The sequence below is a fragment of the Saccopteryx leptura genome, chromosome 6 (assembly GCF_036850995.1).
Source record: "Saccopteryx leptura isolate mSacLep1 chromosome 6, mSacLep1_pri_phased_curated, whole genome shotgun sequence".
NCBI classification, from domain to species: Eukaryota; Metazoa; Chordata; class Mammalia; order Chiroptera; family Emballonuridae; genus Saccopteryx; species Saccopteryx leptura.
The window spans coordinates 1255578-1267407 of record NC_089508.1 but is presented as its reverse complement, the minus strand read 5'-3'; the positions used below and the strand labels follow the sequence as shown (position 1 = coordinate 1267407).

Here is an 11830-nt window from a genome sequence, read left to right as displayed (position 1 = left end):
CGGACAGCCGGGCGGGCGGGGCGGGGCGGGCGCGAAGGCGGCGACGCGGGGACTGGTGAGGGCGGAGGGCGCGAGCCGATCGGGCGCACCGACGACCATGGCTTCCAAGTGTCCCAAGTGCGACAAGACCGTGTACTTCGGTGAGTGCCGGGGCCGGCCAGCGCCTCGCCGCCCTTTGCGGTCAGCCCCGAGCTGTAGAGCCGCGGAACTCCGCGGAATCCGGCGTGCACCTAGCCGCCGCCCTGGGATGCGCGGCCCCGACCCGGTTCGCGGCGCGGCCCATTCGGGTGCGGCAGGAGGGTGGAGCTGCGATGAGGTGGGGGCGGCCAGTGGTGGTGGTGGGGCGGGAGCGCGTGGTCCCCGGGATGAGGCCGGGGTTGGGGGAGCCTTCTGAGCTCGCGGGCGCATCGCGGTCTTCCAGGCGGTGCCGAGCGGGGCGGGGTAGGGCGGGGTCGCGCGTTGGAAGCGCGTCTCGCGCGCTCCAGACTTTCTTGGCCTCCATCCCCGCATACCCCTTTTCGGCTACCCGTCGACACAGGGCTGGACCCGCGTGGGCCCAATTGATCCCCGCAACCCGCTCCCGACCTCTGCCCACGCCGGGCCGGGACAGATTTGGGCTCTGTCTGGACTCGATCCACGCGGAGGCGACCTTGGCCCCAACCTCCTGCGTGTTCCAGCGTGCTCCCTTGGTGCGAGTTCCCCTAGGACTTTCGCACGGGTGGGGTGGGGTGTGGCAAGTGAGTCCCCATGAGCATGAGAGGGCACTGGACTCCAAGTGGCCGGGTCCCCTCCTCAAGGTCAGAACAGCCTAGGATAGAAGGGGGATAGGTAGTAGGGGTAGGAGAGGGGTTGTCTGCCAGGATGCCCCTGGGTAGGCGGACCTCTTGGCGCAAACCCACTGACTGGCTTACTCACCCATTCTCCCTCCTCTGGGCTGATCCTCACCCCGACTTAGCTAGGGCAGCAAAGTCCCTCCCTACCCACCGACCCTCCCATCGACGCCTGCACAGAGTGAAGACAGAGCCAGAAGGGAGGATGGCCAGAAGGTGGGGACACACAGGGGACCCATCCCTGGTCATTCTAGAGCCATAGACAGGGTCCAGGATGGGGACAGGCTGATGTGGAGGAAGCTACTTGGCTTCTCTGACGTGATGACGCTGACAAGCCGGAGAAGGAGGAGGAAGAGGCCAAGGAGGAGGAGGAGGAGGAGGAGGCCAACCGTTGTTTGCTGTTCCCAGAGGGGAGGGACCGGATTTGGCCTGGAGTGCTTCTGGCCTGGCTGGGAGCCGAGGGGCTTCCGGCTGCCTCCGCGCCGAGCCCTTCCAGCCCTCTGTCCCCATCCCAGAGAGGACTCCTGTCTAGGAGGCTCAGGGCGGGGGACCGTTCCAGGTCCTCTGCCTGCCTACCCTTCTGCCCACAACTCTGCTCCCTGCCTGGCCAGCTGAGTGCCCTCCGGCTGAGCCGACAGTCCTTTGGACAACCCGGAAAAGCGCTCTGCCAGCTTGGGCAGCAGTGGGCTCCCGGCAGAAAACAAAGACGCTCATACCGCTGGCTTCTGTCCTGGCCCCGAGGCACTCGTGGAGGGCGGGGGCTGGGAGGGCCAGGATCCTGACCATTCCACAGCCAGGCTGCACCCCAGCAGCCAACACCTGAGTGTGAGCAGAGTGGACCGGGGCCAGGACGCCCAGAGTGACCTCGGGAGACTGTGTCTTTGTCTCCCCATCAATGGTGCAGCTGGATAGGGTGCTGTTCCTTTCCACACCATTAGACGCAGTGAATTCTCTCTTCCCAACATGGTCAGTAATGTGTGGCTGTCACCTGCCGGGTGGGTCTACGGGTCATTCCCCTGCTCTTGAATGGATGCACCCTAGAGCCTGAGGCGCAGTGTGGTTCTGGCAGCCCTGAGCTGCCCAGCGGAACTAGGAGAGGACTCCAGGCTGGCACAGATCCGAGCTGCCTCGGGCTCCTGAGCTCCTGTCCCCTCTCTCATTCCCAGGCTGCCAGGGGCCCTAGGGGAAGCCTGGCCCAGACAATCGCCTTAATGTGAAGGGGACCAGAAGAGCTAGCTGCTGCTGGTCCTTGGCCAGATTCCACCCAGGTGGCAGGGCCCAGCCTGCCTGCCCCCGCTCCCACCCACACTACTGGTCAGGCCCCTTCCTGGAATTCTGGCTGGTCCCCGGCCTTTCTTCCTGCCCTCTCCTCCACCCTTTTCCTGACTTGTGCCCTGGGGAGCCCCCCCCCACTTCCCTCCATTGGGAGATGTCCAAACAGTCGTAGCACCACGTTGAGGGCGGGGCACCCGACCAAACCCTCAGCAGCTGGTCCCAGACCTTGGGCTCCAAAGCGGCAGCTGGAGGCAGTGGGGTGGGGACTCTCAGGGCCAAATGTAGACAGAGAGGCGTCCTGTCCCTCGGGTTCCCACTGAGGGAAGGGGACTGGCCTCCCCACAGGGGATGTGGAGGCTCATTGCCACTCCCCTCAGCAGGCACCTCTGCCAACTCCACTGGGGCCTGACCCTGGGGGCTCAGGGATGGTTCTGGGACACATGTGAGGAGCGAGCAGGTGGGTGTGGGGGAGACAGTGCGAGGCAGGTGTGATGTCGAGGGGGGTTACTGATGTTTGCTCCAGCTCGTGCCCTGGGGCAGCGAGGCTGGCTGAGACCAGGGGTACAACAACGGCCTCGGAGGAGCAGGGAGGGGGCCTGGGGCTGGCTCTGACGATCCCTCCCGCCCCCAGCTGAGAAGGTGAGCTCGCTGGGCAAGGACTGGCACAAGTTCTGTCTCAAGTGTGAGCGCTGCAATAAGACGCTGACGCCGGGAGGCCACGCTGAGGTGAGCCCCTCTGGGTGGGGCTGGGGGCTGAGCGGCTCACCCCACCCCCGCACCCTGGGGCAGAGAGGGGAGTCTAGCGAGCCCACAGGCACTGGCCCTCACTCCTCGCCCCGTGCTCCTCTGCCTAGCATGACGGGAAGCCATTTTGTCACAAGCCTTGCTATGCCACACTGTTTGGACCCAAAGGTGAGCTCAGGGCTGGTCCCCAGCCTCATCTGCTCTGGCTGCTGGGGAGGGGTGGAACCTGGGTGGGGGGGAGGTGGGAGGGGGAAGGTGCCCCCAACCTCTTCTCTCGACTCCTTTCCCAGGACTGTGCTCCATCCCATGGTACCCTTTGACCCCAGAGAATGGGCTGTGGGGGACCCTTTCCTGAGAAGTTGGGTGGGGTGTAAGGCCTGGGTGGTGGGCAAGGCCACTGGACGCCCACCCTGTAGCGCCTGCCACCCCACAGGTGTGAACATTGGAGGTGCAGGCTCCTACATCTATGAGAAACCCTCTTCAGAGGGACCGCAGGTCACTGGCCCCATCGAGGTCCCGGTGGCCCGAACTGAGGAGCGGAAGGCGAGTGGCCCCCCAAAGGGGCCCAGCAAAGGTGGGCTGGGCTCTGTGTCTGGGGGGAGGGGTGCGAGCCCTTCAGCTGCCCTGACTCCTGTCCACCCTTTGACCCCAGCCTCTAGCGTCACCACGTTCACCGGGGAACCTAACATGTGTCCTCGTTGCAACAAGAGGGTCTACTTTGGTGAGTGACCACGCCCAACCCTATGTGTGGGACGTGTCCGTTATATGGCCTTGGAGGTTACTATCTCTTCCCTCCTTCCCAGCCGAGAAGGTGACCTCTCTGGGTAAGGACTGGCACCGGCCATGCCTGCGCTGTGAGCGCTGCGGGAAGACGCTGACTCCTGGCGGGCACGCGGAGGTGAGGGGCGTGCGTACGGGCACGCTTGCTCCGAAGGCCACAGTGGATGGGAGGGGCCCAGAAGGGGCGTGTGGGTGGGGCCGCGCCGCCGAGCGGCTGGCCGGTGCTGGGTGGTGCGGACTGCCCCCTGGTGGCCAGAGCGGAGGTTTGCCGCGCCCCGTCCCACCACAGGAGTAGACTGGTCATGGCTTTGGGAGCTGAGGGCTCTCAGGGAAGGAGACAGGCACGTGACCAAGGAGGAACTCACCTGGGGGTGTGGGGAGAGTGGAGTCAGTGGACCTCTACCTTCCCCCCATCTTCCCCCCAGCATGATGGCCAGCCTTACTGCCACAAGCCCTGCTACGGAATACTCTTCGGACCCAAGGGTGAGTGTGGTCAGGAGGGTGGGGAACCAGGTGCCCCACTCCTTCCTCCCCCTCCCCCTTTCCTGCCACCCCTTTTGGTCTTTCTCTACAGGAGTGAATACCGGAGCTGTGGGCAGCTACATCTATGACAGGGACCCGGAGGGCAAAGTTCAGCCCTAGGTCCCTGCCCCAGGACCCACTGCTCGGCTCTGTGGGGAGAGTGACAAGCTGCCCAGTCCCAGCCAGCCTCAGCGCATCCTGCTCGGGAGTCCAGAGCCTGCGTGTGGGGGAGGAGGAAGCCACACCGGGTGTCTCCAGAAGAGCCCAGTCCTTCCCGTTTCTCTAGGTGTGTCGGCCTTTGGTGTTCCAACACTGTTACCCCCTTCTGTGTCCTTGTGCCTTCCTTCCGTGTGGCTCCACGTGTCCCTGTGTATCCCCGTGGCCTGGGGCAGGTCTCTCTCTGAGGTGGTCACCCACTCTCCCCCTCCTGTTGCCCCACGCCTCCCCCATGTTATTTATCTCCCTTCGCTGCTGTGGCCAGAGCTGCACTGCTCACTGTGGCCCTGGATGGGGCCCTCTGCCATCTCCCACACTGCCTTGCAAGCGCCCACCCACCACCCTCACGTGGTTCACATGCAGCTGCCGAGATTTTTGTTGTCAATAAAACGTTTGAGGATTGCAGGGCCCAGCGCTGTGTCTCTGGTTGTGGGATGGACGTGAATCCAGGACAGGGCCCCATTGTGCTACCCACAGATGCTCCCAACATGCCTGGCTCCTGCTTCTGGTGGGGGGCGGGTCCTATTCCCAAGGCTGCTGGTGGCGGGAGGTGGCTGTTTTGAACTGTGGTGCCAGGTCAGGGAGCCATGGGCAGCTGAGAGAGGGGCCAAGCAGGTGGAGGTGGGTGGGAGGGGCTGAGGTCAACTCCCTCCGGAGCCTAAGAGGCTGAGCCTGGACCCTTGGAAATACCAGCACTGGGCACTAAAGCCCGATGTCTGGGTCCATCAGAGGTCCAGGGGTGCAGGAGGGGCCTGCCCTGGTAAAGTGGCAGAGGGCATGCCATGAGGAGGGAGAGGAGACAGGTGACCAGAGGAAGGGTCCTCTGCAGGGTGGGAGCTAAAGGTGAGCCTGGAAATCCAGAGAGGAGGTTTGGATGGGGAGGCGTGATTAGCTCAAGACTGCCTGGGCTCTGCCCTGGCTTTAGTCTGCGGGGCTGGCAATGTGGTGTCCATGGGCATCAGCCTGCCTTAGCGTTAGTGGTGGCCCAAGGACAGAGGTGGGCTGTCTGAGGGCTCAAACCCCACTGTCGAGTGCTCCTGCCCAACCAGCGTCCCTGAGTCTACGAGGTTTGCAGTGGTAATGGAGCGGTTGGCCTCCCCAAACAGTCCAGGCTTTGCCCTTTCTACCTGGACTCCTTGGGAGCTCCTAGGAACCCTGCTTCTCGCGGTCAGCCTTCCCTTTATCTGCCGCTCCTGGGCAGCCCGCCAGAGGGCGCGCCTTCTCTTCCACCGAGCGCCCTGGGGCAGAAACCAAGCTGACCTCGGAACCCTAGGCCGCCTTCGCCCTAGGTCCCCCCCCACCCCACCCCACCCCTCCTCCGACGTCTCACCCTCCCCGGGGCATCTGGGCCTGGTCACCTCTGGGCCATAGGTAGCCGGCTCCTCCTGGGCCCTGACCCCAGCCCCTGACACAGGCAGGCCCTTCCCCCGCCCACTTTCCAGTCTGCGGGCTCAGGCACAGCTGAACCTGATGCCGAGCCCTTTGTCCGATGAGCAGCCATCCGTGTCCCTGGGGGGTGGAGCGACCGGCTCCGGTGTCCGGCAATGCCAGGCCGCCCTGCCGGCTAGTCCCAGACAGGCTCCCAGCGTCTCTTCCCACCCAGTCGGCGTTGGGAGTGCGGCCAAAATGTGAAGGGCGGGCCGGCCTGCATGGGGGGGGGGGGGGCGCCTGAGCAGGTACCCCAGTGCCCCCAGCCCCCCACCCAGGCAGAGTACTGGGCAGGTAGGGGCACTGACGCGTGCTCAGAGGAGAGGCTGGGACCATTCCTCTCCTCGTCGGCACCTCCCGCCAGGCCGAGGCTCTCCAGTTGGGAGTGTCGCTGAGAGAACTCAAGATTTCCCTGAGCGCCCCAAAGACGGACTCGGGACGGGCTCCCTCCCGGTGTCAGATGGGAAATTCTTGTCCTCTAGGGGGTGAGGGCTGCGGAGGGCACAGCCTGAGCCCCTCCCTCGGGAGCCTCCAGTGGAAACCATACTGAGGTTTGAGAGATGTGGTGGTGAGCGGAGTGCGCTCCCGCCCCAAACACGGGAGGAGGCGGTGCCTATTTGAGTGGAAGGCCCCGCCCAGCCCGGCGTGGGCGAGAGGGTGCAGTGGTCGCCTGTACGGAACGGGGGATCGGCCTGGCTCTGCCTCGACCCAGAGCCTCTCCCACCCGGCTCTAGCCGGGGAGGGCGCGCCCCATTTCCTGCGGGCGGAGGCTGACGCGCGGCTGTGTTTGTTTCCAAGGGATTGTTATGGAAACCGGGGCTGTACCGCCGCTACTGTCGGTCTCCGCGCGGCGTCGCCGAGCGCGTGGGTGGGGGCCGCTGTGTCCCCTGCGCTGCCGGGACCTCCGGCCGTAGCACCATCTTCAGGAACCCCCATCCCCCACCCTTGGCAACCAAGCCAGGTGCTTCCTTCGGTGTTCGCAGAACCCCGTCGCATCCGCCAAGATGCAGGGGAGGGAAAATGAGCGTCTGCGTTCCGGGTGTGCCTCCTTTCTCTGCCTGGCTTCCACTCCCACCCTTCCCACCCCTCCCCAGCCAGGGAGGCGGCGCTGAAATACCATCTGATCACCGCACTGTCCGTCCCCTCCTCCCCCGACCCCCAGGGCTGCGCACAATACCGGAGCCTTCTTTACCATCCTGTTCCCCAACCGCCCCAGCCTCCCACTGGTCCAGTCTTCCCACAACTACTAGCCAGACCCCTCCAAGCCCCTGCCAACCCCCCACCTCTGACTTGAGCAGGTGGGGCTCTGGCTGATGACCCCATTGCCTCCAATTCCTTGAGGCCCAGATCCTCTGAGTAGCTCCTTCCCTGCTGGAAGCTCCCTGTGAACTCCACTCAGCTCAGAGTGGCCTCTCCAGGAGCCTCTTTAAGATTGGGGTAAGGGGAGCATGACTCCCTCTTGTCCTTGGGTCCAAGCACCAGCTCACTGCCCATTGGCCGTGGCCAGGGGCTGAGAGCCAGTGACCCCGAGGGCGGGCCAGGCCAGGACTGGCTGGATTCCCGGACCCAGGTGTAGGCAGCACATTTTCCCAGGGCTGGCTGTGGGGGGTGGGCCCAGGGCCCGGGAACAGGCCAAGAAGCTGGACTGGTGAGGCTGGAATTCGAGGCGGTTTTGCATGGGCTTTGGCTCCGGGAGGCAGAGATTCCCGGAACCAGGCTCAGCTTCAGGAGGGGGGAGGGCAGGGGCACTCCATTTCACCAGACTGTGGAACCCAGGCTGGCTGGCTGAGGGGGCACAGGGTCGTCGTGCCCTCACCCCTCTGCAAGCACTCTGGAGAGGAGGGGGCAAGTCTTCCTCCCACCTGGGCCAGCATGAGACCTGGGTTGCCCTGAGCAGAACCCTTCCAGGAGAGGGCAGTCTGTCTCCCCGCCCCCACCGTGCCTTGGGGCCAGGAGGGGCTATTGGGCCCAGTAGGCCCACCCTGGGACCAGACCTTGGGGCAGACTGGGGCTCCCGAGAGACAAGCTGCTGAAAATAGGCCCTGGGAATGTCTGAGTGTCCCTCACTCAGCCAGACGTGGGGGAAGGGCAGGCAGGGCTGGAGCCCCGGAGGGAGCCACTCCGGTCTCCAGACTCCGCAGCTGTCCTGCAGCTTGTGTTGACTGCTCGCTCAGGGCACCTATGTGCTAAAAGCACGGGACAGATCCAGCCAGCCTCCAGCCCTAGGAGGGGACATCCTTACACCTGTCCGCACCTCCGGGCTCATTCACACCAGGAGTAGACCTGGGGGCAGGGGCGGGGTGCTGGGTGTGGGCTCTTCAGGGGAGAGGCTATTGCCAGTGTCACAGTCTGCCTAAGGAGCCCCGAGGAGCAGCACTTTCCTGGTGGGGCCAGGCAGCTCCTGTGGGTGGATTCCTCAGAGGTCACTGGGGCCCAGCCCGGCCACTGCTGTGAGGCACGTGGGCCTCTCCAGAGTTCTGTGTGGCAGGGTCCTGGCTGGTCCCCATCTGTGTCCCCACCGATGGAGCGTGAGGATGTGGGGGTGTACAGAGGGAAGGGTGAGCAGATGGAGACAGCCTCGACTTTATCCCCAGGACCCTGCGTTGGCCTCTTCCAGTTCTCAGGGCCCTGGGTGTCCTCATGCTCTGCTGGTGCAGGGCGGGGATGTCTGGGCACAGTGGCAGCCTGAGGCAAGCAGCTGGGGTGCTTTGTGTCCTGTCCTGGCCACTCTGTCCCTCATGCTGCAGACAGGGCCCCAGGGCCTGCTGGCTGGTGCTGGTAGCACTGAGGGGCATGGTTGGGGGCTGCATCTGGGGTGTATGAGGGGTTCAGAGTGTCTTCCATTTGTTCCTGCCACAAGTGCCAACAGCACCCCAAAAGAGTGGGCTCAGGAGTGGAGGGCCAGACAGAGGCCCTGAACTGGCCTGATTGGTGGTCCAGAGTCAGTGCACCTGGCCCAGGTCAGTGCCCACCCCCCACAAGGGCACCCTGGGCCAGGTCAGCGCCCACCCCCCACAGGGGCACCCTGGGCCAGGTCAGCGCCCACCCCCCACAGGGGCACCCTGGGCCAGGTCAGCGCCCACCCCCCACAGGGGCACCCTGGGCCAGGTGCACTGATGAAAGCAGGAGGCTTTGCACATAGGAGGGTCCGTGTCTGGGAGATGATGTTGGGCCAAGCCTCAGATGGGGTGCCTGGGCATAGAGTCTGGGGGGGGGCAGGAGCTGTTTACCCATGGACCTTGGGAACTGGGGAGCTGCAACTGATACAGGGTCCCCACCCCATGGGCAGGTGGGATGGATGGGGGCTCAGGGGAGTGGGAGGGGCTCATCAGTCTGCGGTTGAAGCTTTGGGAGGGTTTGAGGGAGTGTGTGTGTGTGTCAGTGAGTGTATGTGTCTCTAAGAGAGAGAGAGAGAGAGAGAGAGAGAGGAGTGTATGGAAAAACCATGCTGTGTACCAACCGCAGGGTGAGGCCCATGGCACTTGGCACCCCTTGGCATCTTCCCCCTTCCCGCCCTATGACCATGGCAACATGCAATAACAGCAGAGAAAGCTAAGAGCTCATCATCTAGGTCTTCTGGGGTGGGAGCGCTCCTCTGCAGGGCGAGGTTGGAGTCGCAAAGGAGAGGAGGGTGGGTGGAGGGGAGGGCAGGCACTGGCTCACTGCCCCATCTGTCTGCGCTCCCGTGTGGGCTGAACAGAAACACGGGAAGCCACGTGCTCTGAGGACACCCCCAGAAAACCCAGATGGCTGTCCCCACATGCAGGTACACCTACTGTCACAGGACACACACAGGCGTGCTCGTCCAGGCACCTTGTCACTCGCTGACCCCTCTGGAGACAAGTCCTGCCCTAGAGCCCAAGGCCTCTCTGACAGTTACACCTACCAGGGGCAGATGTCCCTGGGAACTGCCAGTGGTGTGTGCAGCACGTGTGGTCCTGTGACAGACAGCCCCCCTACCCTGTCCTGGGCCCTGCCCTGTGGCCCACCACCACTAACCTCTCACTTCTCCTATTCCCAGATCATGGAGCCCGAAGATGAAGGAAGTCAGGACCGACCCTACTGCTTGGGGTCAGCTGCATCAGGCAAAAGCCGGGAGACACCAATGGCAGGGGGTGGGAGGTGGGGCTCATGGGGAAAGGCTCAGGCTGGTGGCTTTTGCTCCAGAAACCATAGCTAGGTGCCCAAATGCCAGCAGAGGGGGCAGTAGTTCAGGTATGACGGTGGTTGTCAAGACTCCAAGGCGGGAGCAGGCTTGTGCGAGGGGGCAGGAGACTGGGGGTTCCACAGGGTGCAGGACATGTGCTCCACTCCCTAGGGCAGTGGGCAGCTAGCCACTGAGGGGTCCCAGGAGGCGGGGCTGGCAGGGCCCCCCATGGAAACAGAACTGTGGCGGCAGAGGGGGCCCGGTGAGGAGGGAGCAACTGGAGAGAGGTGTGGGGAGCAGGCTACGAGGGTGTGGAGTCTAATGTGGCACCTTCACCGACAGAAGACTTTGGGGCGTGACCTGGGAGCTCCCCCCTCCCCCCAAGCTGGCCTGGGGTCAGTGGGGGTGTTGAGATGGAGGTGCCCATAGCTTCAAAGCTTCCCTCCTGTGTCTCAGGGCCAGGCTGCAGGGCTTGGGTGGTGGGGGTGGACAGGTGGGCTCCAGGGAGGGTGAGGTAGGGGCAGGCGAGTGCTGCCAGGGCTGAACTTCTGCGTGGGGAGGCACAGAGCCTAAAGGTCCTGTGAGAAGATGGTCTCCAGTCCTCCCCATGGTGATGAGGCCTGGACCAGCCCGGAGATGATGTATTTCTTGAAATGGGTGTGTTGAGGGGAGATGAGGACGCTGCTAACTGCAGGGAGGGACCCTGATCCGAGGGGAGAAAAAGCAGGAGGGAGGGAGGACTGGCCAGCCTGCCCAGAAACTGGGTGTGGCACAGCAGCTCTGGGAGCGGAGGTAGGACGGTCTGACAGCCCCTTCCCCCAGCAGAGAGGGCAGGGCCTGCGGGAGAGTGATCAGGGTGGAAGAAGGTTAGGTCAGGCCATTCCCCTGCAGGGCAGGGATTTCTCGAGGGTGTGTGGGGGCTTTCCCACTCTCCCCCACCTGCACCCTCCCTCTGACCATGAAAGGATGGCCAAGGACCCTGCAGCCTAGCGCCAGCCCATTGGGCCCACCCCATTCCGGAGGCGGGTGAGTCCCAAGGTCTCTGCCTGGCACTGGGAGGTGCGGGTCAGCGGCTGTCCAGGGCAGAGAACTGGGACCGCACCCGCCCGGCTAGGTGCTTCCTCAGAGATAAGGACATTCCTCTGTCCCAGCCTCTGGAGGCAGCCTGGGTACAGCAACCCCACCCCCCCACCCCCCCAGCCCCCAGCCATCTCTGTTCTCTCAGAGGGAGGGGGAGCCGGGTCTGGAGTTCCTTTTTCCGAGTTTCCCGGGCCAGGGAAGTTCCCACTGCGGCCCGATGGACTTCCCAGGCCGTGAGGGTTGGGGGCCTCAGAGAGGCTGGGATGTTTTGCGGGGGCAGGCTGGTCTTGCGTGTGATGAAGGCCTGAGGGGAATTCTTGGGGGAGCTACAATGCTTAAACTCCCCTTACAGGTGTCCCTAACCCTCTACCCGGAAGTCGGTGGGGTTCAAGTGTGTAGGGTGTTGTCACAGGCTGTTTACATCTGTTTGCGTTTTAGAGGTGACTTGTCCTCTCCCCTATTCCAGCCTGTCTCCAGGGTGCTCGAGCAGGTGCCGTGGGCAGGCAAGGGGTGAGGGTAGAATGCGCCCCCCTGCTCCTGGACCCGGGGACTCTGCAGTCCTGGGCGAGGGGTGGGGCTGACCCCCTCCCTTCCTGGGGCAGCCCCACCATTCAGTGAGTCTCTCCACGGGTCCTCTGCACACACCCAGCCTCTGCCTACGGTCGGCTAGGTTCAGGGCCTGCCCGGAGGCTGATTGGAACCCAGATGACCTTTCTCGACCTCCTGATCTGGAGCCAAGGTTCCCGGGTCAAGTCCAGAAGGGGGGAAACGGGGGGGGGGGGGGGGCGGGGCGCGAGGGGCGGGCCTC

At 64.2% G+C, this 11830-nt stretch overlaps 1 protein-coding gene across 2 annotated transcripts; it reads left to right on the top strand.

Annotated features, from left to right (window-relative positions):
* On the top strand, window positions 1–4772 carry LOC136375974 (cysteine-rich protein 2). Of its 2 annotated transcripts, none has more exons than XM_066341729.1 (8): window positions 1–140; window positions 2737–2831; window positions 2960–3017; window positions 3283–3423; window positions 3502–3570; window positions 3653–3747; window positions 4055–4112; window positions 4204–4772. In XM_066341729.1, the coding sequence occupies exons 1-8, from the start codon at window positions 98–100 to the stop codon at window positions 4269–4271; spliced, it is 627 nt and encodes a 208-aa protein (XP_066197826.1). In that variant the 5' UTR covers window positions 1–97; the 3' UTR covers window positions 4272–4772. The 2 variants fall into 2 exon arrangements, with proteins under 2 accessions (XP_066197826.1, XP_066197824.1); XM_066341727.1 differs by lacking the exon at window positions 1–140 and adding an exon at window positions 2338–2562.
* The last annotated feature ends 7058 nt before the right edge of the window (window positions 4773–11830 follow it).

Bases quoted from the DNA above. Each gene is read 5' to 3' on its own strand.
- LOC136375974 (XM_066341727.1), top strand. From the start codon at position 2,454: ATGTGGAGGCTCATTGCCACTCCCCTCAGCAGGCACCTCTGCCAACTC. The intron at 3,424-3,501 runs GTGGGCTGGGCT...CTTTGACCCCAG, and splicing joins CCCAAAGGGGCCCAGCAAAG to CCTCTAGCGTCACCACGTTC. The intron at 3,748-4,054 runs GTGAGGGGCGTG...TCTTCCCCCCAG, and splicing joins CTCCTGGCGGGCACGCGGAG to CATGATGGCCAGCCTTACTG.